The sequence below is a fragment of the Paroedura picta genome, chromosome 8, assembly GCF_049243985.1.
Source record: "Paroedura picta isolate Pp20150507F chromosome 8, Ppicta_v3.0, whole genome shotgun sequence".
NCBI lineage: Eukaryota > Metazoa > Chordata > Lepidosauria > Squamata > Gekkonidae > Paroedura > Paroedura picta.
Window position 1 is genome coordinate 2,087,562 of NC_135376.1, and position 21,464 is coordinate 2,109,025.

At 53.3% G+C, this 21,464-nt stretch overlaps 1 protein-coding gene across 4 annotated transcripts in view; it reads left to right on the plus strand.

Moving 5' to 3' along the window:
- The window catches only part of BCL6 (BCL6 transcription repressor), a 31,844-nt gene extending 13,712 nt beyond the window's left edge, over window positions 1-18,132 (plus strand). For 3 of the 4 annotated variants that reach the window (XM_077348020.1, XM_077348022.1, XM_077348021.1), the window contains exons 2-10: window positions 1,875-1,913; window positions 4,565-4,737; window positions 5,460-5,681; window positions 6,883-7,863; window positions 8,395-8,576; window positions 9,627-9,794; window positions 12,659-12,789; window positions 13,882-14,019; window positions 16,779-18,132. In XM_077348020.1, coding sequence (XP_077204135.1) covers window positions 4,577-4,737; window positions 5,460-5,681; window positions 6,883-7,863; window positions 8,395-8,576; window positions 9,627-9,794; window positions 12,659-12,789; window positions 13,882-14,019; window positions 16,779-16,922 — 2,127 coding nt within the window. In that variant the 5' untranslated portion in view covers window positions 1,875-1,913; window positions 4,565-4,576 and the 3' untranslated portion in view covers window positions 16,923-18,132. The remainder of the gene's footprint in view (window positions 1-1,874; window positions 1,914-4,564; window positions 4,738-5,459; window positions 5,682-6,882; window positions 7,864-8,394; window positions 8,577-9,626; window positions 9,795-12,658; window positions 12,790-13,881; window positions 14,020-16,778) is intronic. The other variant, XM_077348023.1, reaches the window with a different exon arrangement.
- Window positions 18,133-21,464: the final 3,332 nt, after the last annotated feature.

Consider the following 21,464-nt stretch of genomic DNA (forward strand, 5'->3'; position numbering starts at 1 on the left):
TTCCAGCAGAAACCGCCCCCTTTTCCACTTGTTATTGTTTTGTGTTTCATGAGGGCTGGGGATGTAGATTGTATAAAAGGATCCGACCCATCCTAGAGCATCTTCCGGCTTCCTGGATGTCAGCCACAGAGTTTCTCAGATAGATTCCAGTGGGTCGCCGTGCTGGTCTGAAGGAGCACAACAAAATCAGAGTCCAGTAGCACCTTTAAGACCAACAAAGATTTATTCAACGCGTGAGATTTTGAGTGCCTGCATGGTCTCTGATTTTGTTGTAGAGTTTCTGCTGGACGGGTGGGTCAAAGCCCTGGCTGGAGATGTCCTTTCTTCTGCGAGTTCCTTGTTTAGGGGTTTTTCCTGAGCCTCCTTCCACCATTGGGGGGTCCTACTTCCTGTCTGGACCTAACCAGTTCCGTGCTAGGGACAAGAGGGTCAGGTTGGGAACGTTTTGACCTGGTTGGGGGCTTAGTTCTTCATTTCTTAAGCACCCGTCTCACCACAAGGTTGCCTCCCCCCCCCACTCCATCGTTGATCTGTCAGACAGGAGGTCTCCGTGTGCTTCAATGCCCATCTCTTCGATAAAGCAGCAAGATAGAGCCCCATCTTACTGATAAGGATGCTTTAGGATGCTTAGGGCTGATCCTGCACTGAGCAGGGGGTGGGACTAGATGGCCTGCATGGCCCCTTCCCACTCTAGGATTCTAGGAGTCTATGATCAGGACACTGTGGCTAAGAAGGCGCATGTAGCCACTGGTGCTGAAAGGAGCACTACCTGGGCCATGCTCAGCGTATTGGCTCTGTGGACCTGCCTCTTCCTCATCAATCTGTTAAATAAACTCCTGTGGACATTTTGTCCCCGATGGCCTCTGCCAACTCCCCTTTGCCGCTTCTTGCCCCAGGCTGGGATTTTGTGTCCCCCCTCCCCCCCAGGCCAGTGAGCAAGGATGCAGTCATGGAGAGGCGGTTCCGTGTGGCGCGCACAAATGGTTGGGACCCTTTCCCATGATGTGACCCTTGGTGCATGCATTGAAAAAGTGACCCTGCAAGGTAGGCCCTTATCAGGGCGGTGACTGAAGTTGACGGGTCGGATTATAGGCCCTTTGAGGAGTCAAGCTGGGGACATTTGGTGCCGATGGTTGGTCTGGCTCATCCTGTTGGGGAAGCTGAAAACGGGGACTGCGTGAAGCCCTGGAAGGTTGGCTGACGGATTGATGGGGAAAAGGGATTTCCCAGCCCGGGACGGTTGCTTGGACTGGCCTCTCCTTGATTCTCTGGCCCAAACGGCTTTGCCACAAGTGCCCCTGTGTGTCTCATAACTTGGTCTCAGGGCTCCCGAAGGAAGGCTGTGGCTTGGCTCTCCTGCCAGTTGCTGCCTATTGAGGCCGGGAGGAGAGGAATCCTAGAATCCTAGAGTGGGAAGGGCCCTCCTGGGTCATCGAGTCCAACCCCCTGCACTAGGCAGGACACTCACAACCTGTTAGGGGTTGGACTCGATGACCCAGGAGGGCCCTTCCAACTTTGTGATTCTAACTCATCCACCAGGCTTACATCCTCTTGCTCGCAGGGATCAAAACGTAAACACAGCGCATAATGATCAGTTCTGGAGGGGGGCAAAGGGCGGTAGCTCTGTCAGTTGCAGCAGGGGGGGGGGGCATCCCGAACGGCCGGGTCTGGGCCGGTTAAGCCCCTTCCCCTCATCGTTGTCTTGATACGAATCGGGGCCCTGTAGCTTTTTACTCCTTCGATAGTTGGAATGCCGGTCAGGCCTCTCCGTTGTCCCCCATAAGCCAGCCGTGATCCGTATTCTCTTGCCCGAACTGAATGTCTTGTGGATGTTGTCTTATTTTTCATTCTGTGTATTTTTGTTTTTAACGCAGGTCTGAAAGCAACGTTTGGACTGTGAATCGCAGCACGAGGTACGTGGCTCTTCTTTGGCCCTCGACTTCTTTAAAAGCGCGATCCTGAAGCTCAGCTGGGAAGTGAATTTGGGGGGTGGGGGGTGGGGGGGGCTGTGCTTGACAAAACTCTCCTGCTGACGGGAACTGCGTGGGCGAAGGGCCCCGGGGCAAGCTTTGAGCAAGTGGGGGGCAAAAGTTCCTTCCCGGCCGTGCCCTTTGACATGGTCCTGACAGCACCTTTGAACGGCGGGACTGCGAGGGTCAGAAACCTCGGAGAACCCAAGAAATGCCCTCTTGTGGCAGCCGGCAGGTAGCAAGGCTTCAGAATGACAGGTCAGCTGCAGTGTGTCAAGTCTCTCACTGTGCGCCCCATGACAACTCAAAGGTCTCACGCATGCAGTGACCCTTGAGGCGATAAATCTCGGAGTGTGGGCCCCTAAACGTTTTGTTGTGATAGATTCAAATGGTGTTGCCATGTTGGTCCAAAGTAGCAAAATAAAATCAGAGTCCAGTAGCACCTTTAAGACCAACAAAGATTTATTCAGGGCGTGAGCTTTCGAGTGCTTGCACTCGAAAGCTCACGCCCTGAATAAATCTTTGTTGGTCTTAAAGGTGCTTCTGGGCCTATTCTGCACACAATAGAAGTAGATTTTCCTGTTCTGCACAGGTAAATCCAGCTGCCAAAGCACATTGGAAGTGCATTATCCTACGTGTGCGGAATGGGCCCTGGACTCTGATTTTATTGTTTTGATCTGTTTACGAAATTTCCAAAAGGGCAGATTACTGGTGTCACGCCACGTCGGGAGCGTGGATGTTCTTTTGGGGATTCGTTTTGGGTAGGCCGGTTTTGGAACTATCGGGCAGAACCAGAGCTGGACTTTGCCTCCGGGCAACAGGTCTGCCTGCCATGAGAAACCGTGGAAGCTGCAACCATCCCAGTATTTCCGTGGGGCTGAATTTGGGGGATCCTGACGTGTTGAGGGTGCTTTTGAAATTCCACGTGCTTCCCCTCCACGACGAGACAAGCATTTTGGCGTGCCGAACGCAGAGCTCCCTGATCCCGGATTCAATTTACAAGGGCAGGTGCTGAGCTCTCGACCCAGTAGGAGTTGCCCTCTTGGGAGTGGCTTCTGGGCAGCAGGGCTGGTCCCTGGTAAATTGCTGGCTCTGTTGGGGTGCCCAGAAGCAGCCTGCTGCCCAAGTGAAAAGCAGCCACGCAAGCCAGACCATTAAAAGGCATCAGGCATTTCTGGCAGCCTTCCTCGGATCCGCTCCAAAAATAAAAGGCACAAAACGTTCTGTCCAAAATAACTTCCGCAAAGGGAGCGCTGCTGGCAGAGTTCTGGGCTCCTGGCAGTGGGTTTAAGGGCGTAAGAGGAGCCATGTTGGATCAGGCCAATGGCCCATCCTGTCCAGCTAGGGATGCCAGCCTCCAGCTGGGACCTGGGGATTCCTAGATTATCTCCAGACTTACAGAGATCAGTTCCCCTGGGGAAGGAAGGTGCTTTGGAGGATAGCCTCAATGGCTCCAGCCCCAAATTTCCAGGTATTTCTCAGCCTGGATCGGGCAACCCTGCCCCTGACCCCCCACCCGTGCTTAGGAGGGACCTGGCAGCTGTAAGGCCAACTCTCTGTGACACACAGGAAGCCCTCCCGTTGTTACCTCCTCCCAAGCATGCCCCAGCCCAGGTGTTCCCTCCATTCCTGGTGACTCCTAGCCACCCATGGACCTCTGCTCTCAAGAACATCAGAGAAGCCATGTTGGATCAGGCCAGGGGCCCATCCAGCCCAACACTCTGTGTCACCCAGTGCCCAAAACCCAGGTGTCCTCAGGAGGTCCACCAGCGGGGCCAGAACTCCAGAAGCCCTCCCACTGCAGCCCCCCAAGCACCCAGAAGACAGAGCATCCCTGCCCCAGACATAGACTTAAGAGAAGCCATGTTGGATCAGGCCCATGGCCCATCCAGCCCAACAAGCTGTGTCCACAGTGGCCAAAACCCAGGGGCCCTCAGGAGGTCCACCAGCGGGGCCAGAACTCCAGAAGCCCTCCCACTCCTGCCCCCCAAGCACAGAGCGTCACTGCCACTGACATACCGTGTGGCTCAGAGCCACTGATGGGCCTCTGCTTGAGATGTTTCTCCAATCCCCTCTTGAAGCCGTCCGTGCTCGGTGTCGCCACCACTTCTTGGGGTGGGATTTGCCCTCTGGCGTTTGAACTCCAGGGGTTGGTGGGAGCATCCAACATGGCCTTGGAGGGAAACGTCATTCCCCTCTTCCCAGGATGCATTGCCTTTGACTGTAGAAGGCTCCTTTTAGGGGTTGCCTGTGGTGGATGTTCACTGACACCACACCAATCCTCCAGGATGGGAGAGCGGCAACCCTGAGCCGAGTCCTGTGGCTGGCGCATACAGCCGTCTCCATCCATGGGCGTTGCGCCATGCGGTTAAGCAACCTGCTGGCTCCTGGTCCACCTTGAGTCAGAGCATTGGCACACTTCGTGGTAGGGATTCCTCGCAAGGCGGCCGTTCTTCTAGAAACTTCCTGCGGCTGAGAGGCCCGGGAGACTCCTCGGCATTCCACAGCCCCATTCCGCGCGCTCAGGACCGGTTTGTGGTGTGCTCCCCGCCCGCTCACCGCTCTGTGTTTTGCTCTCTTCTGCTTCCCACCAGGACAGACCCAAGATGGCGTCTCCGGCAGACAGCTGCATCCAGTTCACGCGACACGCCAGCGACGTCCTGCTCAACCTCAATCGCCTGCGGAGCAGGGACATCCTGACGGACGTGGTGATTGTGGTCAACCGGGAGCAGTTCAGAGCTCACAAGACGGTTCTCATGGCCTGCAGGTGAGAGATGCAGAGATCTGGCTGGGGGGGGAGGGGGCTGGGATGAGCAGGGCAGCCCAGGGGGGCCCAGTCTTCTCAGGGGTCAAGTTAAGCATGCTTTGCCTTCTTGGGGGGGGGGGAGAGGGAGACCACCAAGGAAGCCCAGGGGTGCTACACAGAGGCAGGCAAGGGCAGCCCCCTCCGTCCCACTTCTGCCTGGTCCTTTCTGGAGATGCCGGGCCCTGAACCTGGGACCTTCTGCCTGCTAAGAAGAGGCCTCTCCACAGTCCCTCTCTCTTGGTGTCCAGGGTCTCAGGCTGAGGTCTTTCCCATCACCTCTTGCCTGGTCCTTTTCACTGGAGTTGATGGGGACTGAACCTGGGACCTTCTATATGCCAAGCAGAGGCTCTGCCACAGCCCCTCTCAAGTGGTGCCCAGGGTCTCAGGCCAAGGACCTTCCCATCCCATGACCCATGAGGTCCCTCCCAACTCTATTATTCTATGATTCTGTCCCTTCCTGCCTGGTCCTCTTAACTGGGGATGCCACTGGGGACTGAACCTGGGACCGCCTGCATGCCAAGCAGAGGCTCTGCCACTGAGCTATGGCCCCAGCGTGTCTCTTGGTTGGCCTAGAGTACAGATGGGTGTTGTGGGTGACTCTGAAACCATATTGGTAAGTCGCACTGCAGGCCTTTGGGGCCTTGGAAATAATCAGCGTCTCTCTTCCTTTACCGTCCTGCCAGTGGCCTTTTCTACGGCATCTTCACAGACCAGCTGAAGTGCAACTTGAACGTCATCAACTTGAATCCGGAGGTCAACCCCGAAGGCTTCGGCATCCTGCTGGAGTTCATGTACACCTCCCGCCTCAACTTGAGGGAGAGCAACATCATGGCTGTCATGACGACCGCCCTCTACCTGCAGATGGAGCACGTGGTGGACACCTGCCGCAGGCTCCTCAGCTCCAGGTGAGCCAGGTGACCTTGGCTAGACCTGCATGCGAGGGAGAAGCTCCTCTTTCTAAGGAGGGTCCTTTGGAACTGCCCTCTGGTCTGCTCACCGCTTCTCCAGAAGCACATTGCAGATATGGGGAACGTCCAGAGGAGGGCGACCAAGAGGAGGGGGCTGGAGCCCCTTCCCCAGAGGAGGGCGGCAAAGATGGGGAGGGGTTTGGAGGACCAAGTCATGTGAGGAAAGGTTGGGGGAGCTTGGTCTGTTTAGCCTGGAGAGGAGACGACTGAGAGGGGATCTGAGAACCATCTTCAAGTAGTTAAAAGGCTGCCATATGGAGGATGGAGCAGAGTTGTTCTCTCTTGCCCCGGAGGGATGGACCAAAACCAGTGGGATAAAATTAATTCAAAAGAAATTCCGTCTCAACATCCGGAAGAAGTTCCTGACAGTCAGAGCGGTTTCTCAGTGGAACAGGCTTCCTCAGGAGGTGGTGGGTTCTCCATCTTTGGAGATGTTTAAGCAGAGGCTGGAGAGCCATCGGACGGAGAGGCTGATTCTGTGAAGGTTCAAGGGGGTGGCAGGTGACAGTGGATGAGCGACTGGGTTGTCAGTGTCCTGCATAGTGCAGGGGGTTGGACTAGATGACCCAACTCTATGATTCTTGGAAGAGTTGGGACGTTTCCAGTTTAAAAAAGAGACAAAGGAGGGGGGACCTGAACCATAGAGGTGTCTCAAATGGTGCACAGGGTGGGGAGAGTCGAACAAGAGGACTTTTCCTCCCTTCTCCCAAAAGCTGGAACTTTTGGGCACACAGTGAATCTGATGGGCTGTGGGTTCAGGTGGGACAGGAAATATTACTTCACGCAGAAAGTGATCAGTAGCATCAGGGGAAAGCCCCAGCCTCTCTGCCCCATTGTTGGCCCTCCAGAGGAACTGCCTGGCTACTCTGTGTGGGATGGGAGGCTGGACTGGAGGGACCCTCCCTGGCCTGACCCAGCAGGGCTCTTCTGATGTTCTCTTCTTTCCTCTGCGATACATGCCCAAGATTTCCCCTGGAGCCATGGCCTTATGTACCAAGTTCAGCCCGAGTGTCCTTAGTGCAGGCCGGCTTCCAGGGTCCAGGCTGAACTTCTCTTTGGGGGCGGGGCTGTGCCTCGGAGCCCCAGTGCATGAACTCTGTGCATTAACACAACGCCTCCCTCTCCTTCTCCTTCTCAGTGACACAGAGATGATGTCTGTTGTGAAGCCCACCCGGGAGGAGTTCCTGGCCGGTCGGATGCTGAGCCATCCGGAGATGATGGCCTACAGGACCAGGGATCTGTCGGAGAACGGCCTCCCGCTTCAGAGCGGCCCGATTTGCGACGGGCGGGCCTTCGCCACGAGCCTGTACAGCGGCCTCTCCGGGTCCCCCCTTCCCTACACTGGATACGGCCCCGTGCCGGTCAGCGGCTACCTTTTCTCGGACGAAGAACTGCGGGAGCCGAGGATGCCCCTGCCGGATGTGCCGAGAGCCACCCTTTTCCCGCGCGAGCGGACCGTGCCCTGCGGGAATTCCCAGGCGGGGGCCCCCGAGTACGCCCGCCCCGCCCCCGACGTCTGCCCCAGCACGTGCCACGCCCCCTCCTACTCTCTGAAGGAGGCCCCCGCTGAAGACGTCAAGGGCGACCCACACTACAGCCCGGGCCCCAAGCCGGCAGCCCCCCCGGTCCGCAACGCCCCCTACTTTGCTTGCGACAAGGTGGGCAAGGAAGAAGAGAAGTCCTCCGGGGAGGAAGAGCTGGGCCCCCGTTTCGAGCCGAGCAACGCCCCGATGAACCGCAAGGTCCTGGGCAGCCCGCAGAGCCCGCAGAAGTCCGACTGCCAGCCCAACTCGCCCACCGAGTCCAGCAGCAGCAAGAACGCGGGCATCGGCCAGGGCGCCGGCTCCCCCTCGGCCAAGAGCCCCTCCGACCCCAAGGCCTGCAACTGGAAGAAGTACAAGTTCATCGTGCTGAACTCGCTGAACCAGAGCGCCAAGCAGGAGGGCCCCGACCAGAGCGAGGGGGGCGGCCTTTCTCCGCGGCCCTACCTGCCCTCCCTCACTTGCCAGCAGTCCATGGAGCCGGAGAACCTAGACGTGCAGTCGCCCGCCAAGATGAGCATCAACGGAGAAGACTCGACGGTCCCCCAGGCCAGCAGGCTCAACAGCATCATGAACAGGTGGGAGGGGGCTCTCAATGGGGAACAAGTCAGGAGGGGCTGGTATTGAGGTGCAGGGGGAGGGGGGCAGGCCTGGGAAGGCTGAGGTTTGGGGAGGGGGCAGACCACAGTGACGATGTAATGCTTTAGAGCCCCCATCCTCCAAAACAGCCCATTTCCCCAGAGATCGGTCTGCAGATCGGTTGTGACCCCGGGAGGTCTCTGGAATGATAGCCCTTCCCCCCCCTTTCCCCGCTCCTGTGGGGTGGGCTCTCCTATTCCGTGTCACTTCCTGACTGTGTCCCAGGTTGTCTTCTAGACCAGGGGTAGTCAACCTGTGGTCCTCCAGATGTCCATGGGCTACAATTCCCACGAGCCCCTGCCAGCGTTTGCTGGGCGTTATTAAAAGTTTGATAAATAAAATTAAAAATTGCTCTCTCCAGGATCCCTGATTCTCACGGGTCCTCCTCAGTCCTTTGAGCGCATGGCCCCCTGTCCTCTGACTCCCCCTGTGTCCTCTGACATGTGCAAATGCCTCTCTCCATTGTGCAGGTCGTTAGAGGGATCCCCGCGGAGCACGGAGGGCCACTCCCCCTTGTACCTCCCCTCCTCCAAGTGCAGTTCCTGTGGCTCGCAGTCCCCCCAGCATTCAGAGGTGTGCCTTCATACCCCCGGCTCAAACTTCGGAGAAGAAATGGGGGAAACGCAGTCTGAATACTCCGACTCCAGCTGTGGTGAGTCCCGCTGGCCCTCTCCGCCCTCCCGCCCCATGGCCCTTTGGGCGATGTCTCTCTTGCCCTCCCTAGAAGCGCCAGCAACCCATGCTCTGGTTTCACGAAGCGTTTTCAGCGGAGTCCGTTTCTTCTGTTTTGCGTAGCGAGAGCATTGCTAGCCGTGCCTCATTCCAGCTCTGCTTCGGATCCCTGCAATCCCAGATCTACGGCGTGGGCTACCGAATGCACCGTGTTGCTGATTGTACTGGCTCACTGTGTGCGCATGCATGAACACGTGTGAAAGAGTCCTGTCCTGTCCTGAATCAGGCCCTCGGTGTGCCAATGTCAGACCCTCGGCCTACTCAGACAGGCAGCTGGCTGAGGTCTTTCCCATCACCCGATCCTTTCACTGGCGGGGCTGGGGATTGAACCTGGGACCTTCTGCGTGCCAAGCAGAGGCTCTGCCTCTGAACCACAGAGTCCCTCCGCTGAATCCACTTTGGGACTGCCAATGCAGGCAGTAAACCCAGAGCCATGGTCCATGTGCAAAGTTAAAAATGTCCAACTTCCAAGCCTTCTGTTTGTATCTCTGGGTTCTGATGTCAGCAATGCTCTGCCCGATGCGCATAAAACGCTAGTGTGTCTTTTCCGCAGGCGGCCAACCGATTCTCATTTGCAGGAATTCAGTTTGATGCCTGAACGCAAATTAGAACCCCCCTCCCCTTTCGTTTAGGAACGGGACGGACCATGCGGTGCTGGAACGCTGCGAATCCAGACTGGGTTCTGGTTTCAAGCTAGAGCGTCTTGGTCAGGGCTCTTCCAGGCAGATCACAGGGTGCTGTACAAACCATTCTTGCAGGGCGGGCCATGCTTCTGCAACCAGCCCCGGACGCTGCGTCTGTAATTCCGTAGGGTGTTCTTTCAGGGGGTCCACCTGGAGCCCCAGCTTGGGATCCCTCCTCCCGCCCCTGAGCAGCATCGCCGGCCTCCTTTCCGCGTGTTTTCTGGGCTCGCTCATCTCACGCCCCCCTCCCCCCGTCCCTCTCTCCCCCCCCCTCTGTCTCCCGACAGAAAACGGAACCTTTTTCTGCAACGAGTGTCACTGCAGGTTTTCGGAAGAGGCTTCTCTCAAGAGACATTCCCTCCAAATGCACAGTGACAAGCCCTACAAGTGTGACCGTTGTCAGGCCTCCTTCCGCTACAAGGGGAACCTGGCCAGCCACAAAACCGTCCACACAGGTACGGCCACCTGGGGAGGAGAAGGCACCTGGGATGGGCCGGGGTCCAGGAGGCCGTGTGTGGCCGGAGAAGCTGCGGGCCAGTCCTGGGTTCGAGTCCTGTTTTCCCACCTCTCCGTTGGGCCTCTGCCTCCCCGTCTGTCAATTGGGAGCCTCTTCAGGGGGACAGCAGGAAGGAGAAGAGCTCCCAGGAGACAAAACGAGGCCAGATTTGCCGATCTCTGCGTCCACCTCAGGTTTTCTTGTGCCTCGACTTGTTTTGCTCGGAGGGCCAAGAAGCAGCTCTTCCAGAGCCGTGGAAAAACCATTGGAGGGAAAAAGAAGCAGAGGATGCTCAAAATGGCTTAAGGGGTGCTTGAAAAGGAAAATAACATCCTTAAACACAAAAATGATTTGATGAATCTATAATGGCATGAAAGATGATAAACCCAAATGCAAAAGTCAGTCAAGCGACTTCTGGTCATTGGCTCTATGGGCTTCAGTCAGGCCTGTTCCAGGACATCTATCTATCTATCTATCTATCTATCTATCTATCTATCTATCTATCTATCTATCTATCTATCTATCTATCTATCTATCTATCTATCTATCTATCTATCTATCTATCTCTATCTCTCTCTCTCTCTCTCTCTCTCTCTCTCTCTCTCTCTCTCTCTCTCTCTCTCTCTCTCTCTCTCTCTCTCTCTCTCTCTCTCTCTCTCTCTCTCTCTCTCTCTCTCTCTCTCTCTCTCTAACAATAAGAAAATGAAAACTATTATTTCTAATAGAGAGCCAGTTTGGTGTAGTGGTTAGGAGTGTGGACTTCTGGCATGCCAGGTTCGATTCTGCGCTCCCCCACATGCAACCAGCTGGGTGACCTTGGGCTAGTCACAGCACTGATAAAACTGTTCTGACCGGGCAGGGATATCAGGGCTCTCTCAGCCTCACCCACCTCACAGGGTGAATGCTGTAGGGAGAGGGAAGGCGACTGGAAGCCGCTTTGAGCCTCCTTCGGGTAGGGAAAAGTGGCATATAAGAACCAACTCTTCTTCTTCTTCTTCTTCTTCTCCTTCTTCTTAGTTATTCCTAACATCATATCAGTTCTATAACAACAAACATATACTTCCTGTTTTGGTTGGTGTTCATCGTCTTTCATGAAATCCGAGATTTATCAGGTTTTTGTGTGGAAGAATGTTGTTTTCCTTCTCAAGGGCTCCCTAAACAATCTCGAGCACCCTCTGCTTCTTTTGGCCTCCAGCGGTTCTTCCGTTGCTGCCGCCTGCACCATGTGGCCCCCTTTTTGCCTTGCCACCTCCAGGTAGTGCCTGGAGATCTCCTGCTCTTGTGGTTGGCGTCCTGGAAACCAAGATCCAGCCCCCTGGTCTGGAGGGTGGATTCCGTGGCATTGGGCCCCGCTGAAGTCCTTCCCCTCCTCAAACCCTGCTCTTTCCAGGCTCCTCCCCCCCAATTCTCCAGATTCTCAGCCCTGAGCTGGTAACCTGGTAACTTGCCCACTCCTGGGCTTTTTGTGGGTCCACTGAGGGCTGAGGTGAATGGGGTCCGATCGGCCCTCAGTGGCCATCCTGAGCAGCTCCCAAAATGTACCGAGATGCCCTCTCCGGGGGGCTGAGCATAGCCCTGTGTCTGCTCTTGGAGGGGAAGGTGGATCACCTCCCAGATTTCTTCTCCCACCCCCTTCTTTCTTGTAAAGCACTCTGTGATCTGGGGCCATGGCAAGATCTCACATTTCTAGTGAGAAAGGGTGAGGCAGGAAATCCCGAGAAATTTCCTCTTAGCCACTGACTCTCGAGGAGGCCAGCAGTAAAACCCTCTCTGCAGTGCTTGTCAAGGTTACAGGCCCTGACCTGGCGGGCCAGGCCAGCTGGGCCTCAGAAGACAAGCAGGGTCAGCTCTGGCGAAGTCGAGGCAGGCAAGGGCAAACCCCCTCTTTGGCACCGAGAGATGCCCGCCTTGCCGTGGCCTACCTCCGAAGATGCCAGCCTCAGTTACTGGCAAAACACTTACTGTTATCTGCATCTTTTCCTGTTTCCTGTAAACCGCCCTGAGCCCTCGGGGAGGGCGGTATATAAATATAATAAATAATTAATTAATAATAAATTATAAATAATAAAAGGTTGGGGACTGAAGCCATACTGGCCACACAGCCCTGATGTCCTTGGACTACAATTGTAGTAATTGTAGTCCATGGACACCTGGAGAGCTGCTGTTTGGCTGCCCCTGATAGAGAATGGCATGTGAGTGTCCTGCACAGTGCAGGGGGTTGGACTAGATGACCCCTGAGGTCCCCTCCAACTCAATGATTCTATGATTCTATGCATAGAAGGGCTATTTTTTTCTCAGCCACTAGCCCAGCCATCATTTCCTCAGCAGTCCGGAGCACATTATGACAACAAGCAATGACTGTAGGAGGAACCGCTGGGAAACTTTAAGATAACAAGCCAAATGTTATGGAACTCTTGAAATTTGTCTTTGAACTGGACTTGTGTTCCCGTTCACACACAAAAATATCTCCCCCCCCCCCTCCATGTTGGAAAAAATGCTGGGCTTACGAGAGTACAAGAACCAAGGGGCCGTCAAAAGAACGATCGGCAGTTCATGAAAATAATTATGAATATATCATAGAATCATAGAATCATAGAGTTGGAAGGGGCCATACAGGCCATCTAGTCCAATCCACAAATGATGAATATCCACAACTTCCTCCTAATACATTCTGATCCGAAAGGCTTGCTGTGCAGTCAGCTGAGTTGAAATCAGGCAATCCGTCTAGTCAGGGCAGCACCGATAGCTCCGTGGGGGTCGGTGACCCCTTGCTGGGAAAAGTAGCTCTGGTGCTCAGCAGGCCCCGTCTCTCCCCCCCGGCAGGTGAGAAGCCCTACCGATGCGGGATTTGCGGAGCCCAGTTCAACCGTCCGGCCAACCTGAAGACTCACACGCGGATCCACTCCGGAGAGAAGCCGTACAAGTGCGAGACCTGCGGAGCGAGATTCGTCCAGGTTTGTGCTGGAGGGGTGGGAAGTGCTCTTGGGGAATGCCCCCCCCCTCCAGACCTGTCTTCTGAGACTGGGGGGGGGGTACAGCTCTGCAAGGACAAGGTTCAGATCAGCTAGGAGTCGGTCTACGTGACTGGGGGGGGGAAACTGTTCTCTAATAATGGGTTTGAATTATGGGTGGAAAGAGATGGATATTAGGGGGAAATATTGCAGTCAGAGTAGTTCAGCAGTGGAATCGACTGCTGAGGGAGGTGGGGAGCTCCCCCTCACTGGCCGTCTTCAAGCAGCGGCTGGACAGATCCTTCTCCTGGATGCTGGAGGCTGATCCTGCCCTGAGCAGGGGTGGGACTAGATGGCCTGCATGGCCCCTTCCCACTCTAGGATTCTATGAGTCTAGTTCAGCAGTGGAAGGGGCTGCCTAAGGAGGTGGGGAGCTCCCCCTCACTGGCCGTCTTCAAGCAGCGGCTGGACAGATCCTTCTCCTGGATGCTGGAGGCTGATCCTGCCCTGAGCAGGGGTGGGACTAGATGGCCTGGATGGCCCCTTCCTACTCTAGGATTCTAGGAGTCTAGTTCAGCAGGGGAAGGGGCTGCCTAAGGAGGTGGGGAGCTCCCCCTCACTGGCCGTCTTCAAGCAGGGGCTGGACAGATCCTTCTCCTGGGTGCTTGAGGCTGATCCTGCCTTGAGCAGGGGGTTGGGACTAGATGGCCTCCTACTTGGTCCTTTAACTGGAGATTCTGGGGATTGAACTTGGGACCCTCTCTGCTGGTCTGCAGGGTCTCAGGCAGAGGTCTTTCCTGTCTCCTCTTGCCTGGTCCTTTTCACTGGAGATCAGGCCTGGGACCATCTGCCTGCCAAAAGGAGCCTTTACCACTGTGCCCCAGCCTCTCCCCTGATCCTCCGGTCAGCGGCCACTGCCCTTCTCAGCTTGTGAGGCCTGGTCGAGAAGCAGATGACGGCTTCTGAGTGCCTCTTGATAGCAGTCTGAGATGCTCCGTTTCAGAAGGCAGAGCAGACTCCCCGCAGTTAGAAAGGACGGGCCGTAGCATTGCGTTGGGCCGCTGCATGTCTTGACCACCGCCATTTCTCTGCTAGGTGGCACACCTCCGCGCTCACGTGCTGATCCACACCGGAGAAAAGCCCTACCCCTGTGAAATTTGCGGTACACGCTTCCGGCACCTCCAGACGCTCAAGAGTCACCTTCGGATCCATACCGGGGAGAAGCCGTACCATGTAAGCGACCCTCTCAGCCTTCCCTTGTTTTTTAAAAAAGGTTGGCTTTGTTGTGACGATTCCAGTGGGTCACCATGTTGGTCTGGAGGAACAGGACACAATGTGGGTGTGGGGACTGAGCTCTGGAGCCCTCCGTTCTGGATGAGATGCAAGGCAGATGGCTCATGTTCAGTGCACTCTGGGTGCAACGGGGTGAGACCTCTAATAAGTGATGTGCAAGGGCTACAGAGGTTCTGAAACAAGCATAGTAGACCAGCCGCCCCTTTAAGACCAACAAAGTTGTATTCAAGGTATGAGCTTTTGAGTGCACGGACCCTTCCTCAGGGACAATGTCCTGGGACAGAAGCAGTCCATTCAGACTTATAGGTGGAGCCTGAGAGTATAAATCAGCACACAGCATAATGAAAATGCTTAGTAGGTTCCAGAGAGAAAAAGGGGGGTATATGTGTGTGTGTATACATGTCTGTGTGTATGTATGTATATATGTATGAATATGTATATGTGTATATATGTGTATATATATATACACTATTCCAAACTGCATTATACTAGTCATAGTTACATTACAATCTACTTGCTCAATAATTCCAAATAAGAGATAAAATACAGAGGACATTAGACCAGGCGAATGCTGGCAGGGGCTTCTGGGAATTGTAGTCCATGGACATCTGGAGGGCCGCAGTTTGACTACCCCTGCATTAGACTTTACCAAGTTTGTTAAGAATGCAGGTTAGCTTATATAGTGAGTTAAGAAACCAATATCCCTGTTGAGTCCCGGAGATTCCATTGTTCAGAGTGTGGTAATAACTTGCATTTCAGCAATTTCCTTTTCCATTCTGTTCTTGAAGTTCCTTTGTAATAAAATGGCTTCTCACACTCTACCTATAAGTTTGAACTGATTACTTTCATTCCATAACATTGTCTCTGAGGAAGGGTGCGTGCACATGAAGGCTCATACCTTGAAGAAAACTTTGATGGTCTTAAAGGTGCCCCTGGACTCTAAATATTGTTCTGCTGCTTCAGACCAACATGGGGACCCACTTGAAAGAATATTAGGCGTCATTCAGAATGGAGACACTGTGCAGGAAAAAACAGAGAACAATATGGGGCAATTCACACAGCAAATGGATAATGCACCCTGTGCCACCAGGGGGTCCCTTTGCAATTCTGACACAGGGCGGTGGGTGCAACCACAAAATGGCTGCCACGGGAGGCAGGGATTGCCACAAAATGGCTGCCACGGGAGATGGAGGCACATACAGAGGAAGCCTAAGCACCAAATAGAAAAGGGGCGTTTAAAAAAATATGTGATGGGAAAGAAGAGTGAAAGATGGACAGCGGCCCAGGCGTGGCTGATCCTGTCAGATCTTGGAAGCTTAGCAGGGCTGGCCTTGGTTAGCATGTGGATGGGAGACCTCCAGGGAACGCCACTGCGGTGACACAGGCGGGCAACGGCAGACCCCTTCCGAGCACCTCTTACGTGGCTGCCAGAAAATCCAAGCATCGTAGGATCTCCCGGATACACGAAATACACGCCAGATGAGAAATAATAGAGAAGCCACCCCGAGGTGCAAGCTGCTGCCCCCAGACTGGTGGAACGCTCTACTAGGGTTGGGTCTTTTGGCCACCGAAGTGGCCGTTCCAGCACCAAACAGCCAGCACCACAGCACTGGCTGCTTCCAGCTGGAACAGTCGCTTCAGCAGTGAGCCAGCCCCATGCTCTACCTAGCAAGTGTGTGTGCATACCTTGGAGCCCAGCCCTAAAGGCTCCCGGCCTCACCCACCGTGGCCGGACTCCAGAGCTCCACTGAAGCTGCTCCTGGCCCCACGGCAGCTCCCTGTCACCAGTCTGCTAGCATTCCCTAGCCCTGGGGACGTTCGCCTGGTCTCGGCCAGAGTCGGGACCTCCTCAACCCTGGCTAGAACTTGGTGGAATGAGTCGCCAGGTGAGATCCGGGCCCTGATGGAGCCGTTCAAGCTCCAGAGAGCCTGCAAGATGGTCCTCTTCCGCCAGACCCGCGGCTGAGAGCAGGGAAGTCCGGAGCTCTCTGGGCTTCCTGCCACCTCCTCTTTTCTTTTTCTCTCTATTGGATGTCCTCTCTAGCCTGGAGTAGCTGCCAAAGGAGGGGTGGGGGTGGGGGGTTAATTGTATTTCACTGTATGATAATGTTATTATTGAATATGTTTTATTGTTGCAAAACACTCCCCCCCCAAAGCTGATATAGGGAAGGGTAGTAGAGAAATTAAATAATTCCTGCATTAATTCAATCACTTTATAAATCCCCACCCTGAAATTAAAATTATTCATTCATTCATTATATCATTTGTCACATTTGGAGCCCGCCTCTGTCGGGCCTCACATCTCAGGGTGGTTTATTTATTATTTATTATTTTATTTTTATTAATTATTACATTTATATGCTGCCGCTCCCGGCACAGCTGGCTCCTGCAACTCAAATAACCCAGACAGTGAAAAACAGCCCATCATCCCAGTGGCCCATTGCTGTGCTTCTTTCAGGGGCAGATGGCGGGAAGCTACCTGGGCCGCAGCAGGGGAGGCCCTTGAATTTAATTTAAGGATGTTTAAAAGCGTTGTCTGCCCATGCTTAGGAAAGGCATTATCTTGCTTCTGCAATCCTCAGCTTGGAGGGGGGGGGGCGGGATTCTGTGCCGACCGTGCATATTAATAAGGCGCTTTACAAATTCACCCTGTCTGTATGAATAACAGATCCTTCTCTTTCTCCCTCTCCCGTCCAAAGTGTGAAAAGTGCAACCTGCATTTCCGCCACAAAAGTCAACTCCGCCTGCACCTGCGGCAGAAGCACGGGGCCATCACGAACACGAAAGTTCAGTACCGGGTCTCAGCAGCAGAGGTCGCCCCAGAGCTCCCGAAGGCCTGCTGAAGATGGACAGGACTGCAGGGGGGGCGCTGGAATCAGACCTGGTCGGGATGGGGGGGTGAGACGGACATTGGGACGTGTCCAAAGGATACTTATAACACTTTAAGGAAAAGCAAATTCTTTTTTTTTTGTCATACAATGGAGTGCCTCTAGAAGCCCAGAGCGCAGACAGGTGGAAAAGAAACATAAAATAAACGGGTTTTGTTTTAATTATTTTGTTTCCCAGTTATGTGAATCTTTAAAAACACACAGGCTGATCTATTGTGTGCTGGGGAGAGAAGTTGGAGAAAGCCTTTTTTGGAAAGTCTTTAACCCTTGGCTGCCGGAAGATGAGGAATGTATATCGTTTTATGGGAACAATTTCCTTTTATGCAAAGTGGGCTGTGTTTTTAACAAAAGAGGGGGGGGAAGAGATTGTATATGCTATTGAAAGAGGAGAGGGCTTTAACTTTTTAACCAAAGGTGAAGGAATCTATGGCAGAGTTGTACATATATGAATATATATATATATAAATAAAATCTATATAAAATATAAACCTTTAAAAAGATATATATTAAATATATATATATATGAATATATATATATATTAAAAAACTGCGTTGAATTCTCAGGTTGGCCTCTGCTGGCAGACAGCTGGCCTTGGAGTCTTTATTGTGTTGGAGCATATAAGAAGATATTTTAAAGTATTGCATCTGTATTGGTGAGAAAATATTTTGTCTAAGAGCAATGAGTGTGTATTTGTATTTTTTTGAAAGTGAAGGTTTACAATTTACATTTTAAAAAGTGTGTATTAAACCAACCAAGCTGCAGAAGGAATTAAAGATAATATAAAAGTGTAATTTTTTTTTTGTTCTAGTTTTCAGTCTGTATATATGTAAAATGGTTTTTTTTTTGGGGGGGGGTCAGGATGTGATTTTTCCATTTGTTTTCACAGTGCCTTTCTTTTTAACGTATGGACTGCGTTAGAGCCCAGTTGGAGGTACGTTCTGGTCTTAGAGGTCCGTTGCAGATTCTCGCTTGGAGACTTGTCTGTCTTGATTTCTCTCCCATTTTAATTTTTTTTTTGTTCTGTTTTTGGTCTTTTATACATTTGTGTTACAATAAATTCAATCTCGGGTGACAGGGTTTGGGCCGCAATCAAACTGCATTAACGCGTTCTGTAAAATAGAGCTGTACAAAATTCAAAAAAATAAAACAGCAACCATGAACTGGTCTGCTTGTGGCGTGTTTTGTTTCCCGTAGGAGTAACTGTTCATTGTGGCCGTGTGTGTGTGTGTGGGGGGGGGGGAGCTCTCAAGGATGTCATGACGTTTTTCTAGGAATCAATGCAAGTTCTATGGTAAATCCATAGACTTTCCAGTGATTCCTAGAGAGGACTGATGTCATTTCCAGGTTTTCTCTACTTTCTCTAGTTTTCTCAGTTATTTGACTCTAGTTCTGCATATTGGTTTGACTGGTCTGGTTCTCATTGAGAGAGCAGGATGTTCCTCTCCAGAAGATACTTTATTTTTGTTTCTTGACACTCCTGTGCGAGAATTATGTCCGTGTGGGACAGAGAGACAGAGACAGTCTCTGAAAATGACTGGAATGTTTTGAAACTCGCCTCCTTTTCCTTCCCTCCTCCTTTCTCCCCGCTCTGAGGTTAATGTCCACAACCATCGCATGGGTGGTTCTATCATGAAACAAATGGGAGAGTTGGTGGGAATGGCGCAGAAAGTTTATGTGCAGAGGGAGGAAGAGCAACGTAAGACATAAGGAAAAGGAGAGGGCAGGGAGGCAGGGGACAGGGCGTGGAAAGGGACTTGTGCCAGAAGACAACAGGCTGAAAGAGGCCAGGAAGTGAATAATGGGGTGATGGAAAAGACTTTGGCACATTCTGTCATTATTATGTTTTGTCCAGGTTTGGAAATATCCAGGCAGGATGGAGGAGCATACCCCGCACGTGACTTAAAATCCATAATTGATGATATAAAAGAAATATGCTTGAAGCAGGGGGGAGGGGGGGGTTCTTTCTGCTGACATCCCCACTTGTGGCTCCTGAAAGGAGAAGCAGGACAGAGCCATGGAGTTTGGGGCAGTTGGCAAGAATACCGGTGGGCCTTGAAAGGAGGAAATTCCTACGGAGGAGAAGCCGGTGGCAGACGCCGGGGGGGTGACACTGGTGGAAAGAAAAGCAAACCTCAGCAGCATCCTATTTCCCTGGAAATTTCCCTCACCAACCCAACCCCCTCCCCCCGGACCTGGAAAGGCTGCAGGCAGCTGTTAGGGAACTCAGGGGCAGCTCTCACGCAGCGGGGATCTGCAGCCTCCGAGCCTCAGAGGGAAGTGGAAGGAAGAGGGGGTGGTCAGGGGTGGGGGACGGAAGGCGATTAGCTGGCTGCTGGATCACTGTGGCTAGGTGTTCAGGGGCCATTTAGGGCAGGAATAGCTCAGCTTAGTGTAGGTGGAAGGATGCCAGCTGAGCTACCTTTGTGATCTGTTCCTCCCTGGAGAGGGAGGAGTCCGGGATCAGGCCCAGGTCCCTGGCGGAGTGCGTGAGTGTTAGCTGCACCCCATCCGGGTGGGGCAGTCGTGCTTCCTTGCCTGGGCCTTTCCCACGAACCCACAGGACCTCCGTCTTTGAAGGACTGAGCTACAGACGGCTCCGCTTGAGCCAGCTCGACACGGCTGCCAGACACCTGGCTCATCAGTCTGGGGGTGGGTCAGGGTGGCCGTCCATCGTGAGGAAGAGCTGGGCGTCATCGGCATCCGGACGACACCCCGGTCCGAACCTCCTCATCTGCTGGGCGTGAGGGTGCCTGCAGAGGTTAAAGAGGACTGGGGAGAGAACTGCAGCACCCCACAGTGGAGTTGCCAATGCTGGGAATGGTTCCTTCTCCTATTGCCCCCCTCTGAGTGCAACCCCGGACGAAAGAGATCAGCCATGGGAGAGCTGTGCCTTGGCCCCTGGCGTCGGCTTGTGGCTTATGCGGCTTTGAAGGCAAAAAGAGAAGCAGAGCTGGTTGGCCTTTGCCTTCCCCTGCAGAGGCTTCCCTTGATGGTCTCCCATCCCAAAGCCATCTTGATGCTGTGGTTAAGAGTGGCAGCCTCTAATCCAGGGGTAGTCAAACTGCGGCCCTCCAGATGTCCATGGACTACAATTCCCAGGAGCCCCTGCCAGCGAATGCTGGCAGGGGCTCCTGGGAATTGTAGTCCATGGACATCTGGAGGGCCGCAGTTTGACTACCCCTGCTCTGATCTGTTGAACTGGGTTTGATTCCCCACTCCTCCTCATGCAGCCAGCAGGGTGACCTTGGGTCAGTCCCAGCTCTCTCAGAGCTCTCTCCTCTCCACCACCCTCAGAGATGTGGGGAGAAGAAGGGAAGGCAATTGTAAGCCGCTCTGAGACTCCTTCAGAGTAAAAAGCAAGGTATCAAAATCAACTCTTCTTCAAGTACTGTCCCTGCTTAGATTCCTAGCCCTGCCTAGGCTGGGCTACACCCCCTCTGAAAAAGTGGACTGTGACTCACGAGAGCTCCTCCCCTGCCACAAATTTCGTTAGTCTTTAAGGTGCTCCTGGGCCCTTGCACCTAAGACGTCCAGGATGAAAACGAATTCATGAACGCCAGCGTGGGGTAGACGTTAAGAGTCTTGTAGTAGGATCTGAGGGAACCGAGGTTCGAATCCCGCTGGTGCCGTGGGAGCTTGTTGAGGTGCCCCTGGGCCAGTCACGTGCTCTCAGCCTGACCCACCTCACAGGGTTGTTGTGAGGATAAAACTGAGGAGGGAAGAATGCCATAAGCGGCCCCTGTTGGGGAGATAAGCCGGGCACAAATAGATTAAATAAAATAAAGATTAGAATCCTGACCAGAAGGCCTCCTGTGAGTATACAGTCTCAGGTTTGCTGGGTTCAGGGAGCTCCAGTGTGTTCCAGACTAACATCACTTTTGGGTGCTCCCCAAAACAGTAAAAACGAGCTATCAGTAGATCTTCCATGAAGCAAAGTGTTGCATCTGAAAGGAGCCAACTCCATGAGAGCTGGTCATGGTTAAAGTGTTGGTATAGGTCAGGGGTAGTCAAACTGCGGCCCTCCAGATGTCCATGGACTACAATTCCCATGGGCCCCTGCCAGAGAATGAGGGGGAGCTCACCACCTCCTTAGGCAGCCTATTCCACTGCTGAACTACTCTGACTGTGAAAAACTTTTTCCTTATATCTAGCTGCTATCGTTCTACATGTAGTTTAAACCCATTACTGCGTGTCCTCTCCTCTGCAGCCAGCAGAAACAGCATCCTGCCCTCCTCCAAGTGACAACCTTTCAGATACTTAAAGAGGGCTATCATGTCCCCTCTCAACCTCCTTTTCTCCAGGCTGAACATTCCCAAGTCCCTCAACCTATCTTCATAGGGCTTGGTCCCTTGGCCCCAGATCATCCTCTTTGCTCTCCTCTGTACCCTTTCAATTTTATCTACGTCCTTCTTGAAGTGAGGCCTCCAGAACTGCACACAGTACTCCAAGTGTGGTCTGACCAGTGCCGTATACAATGGGACTATGACATCTTGTGA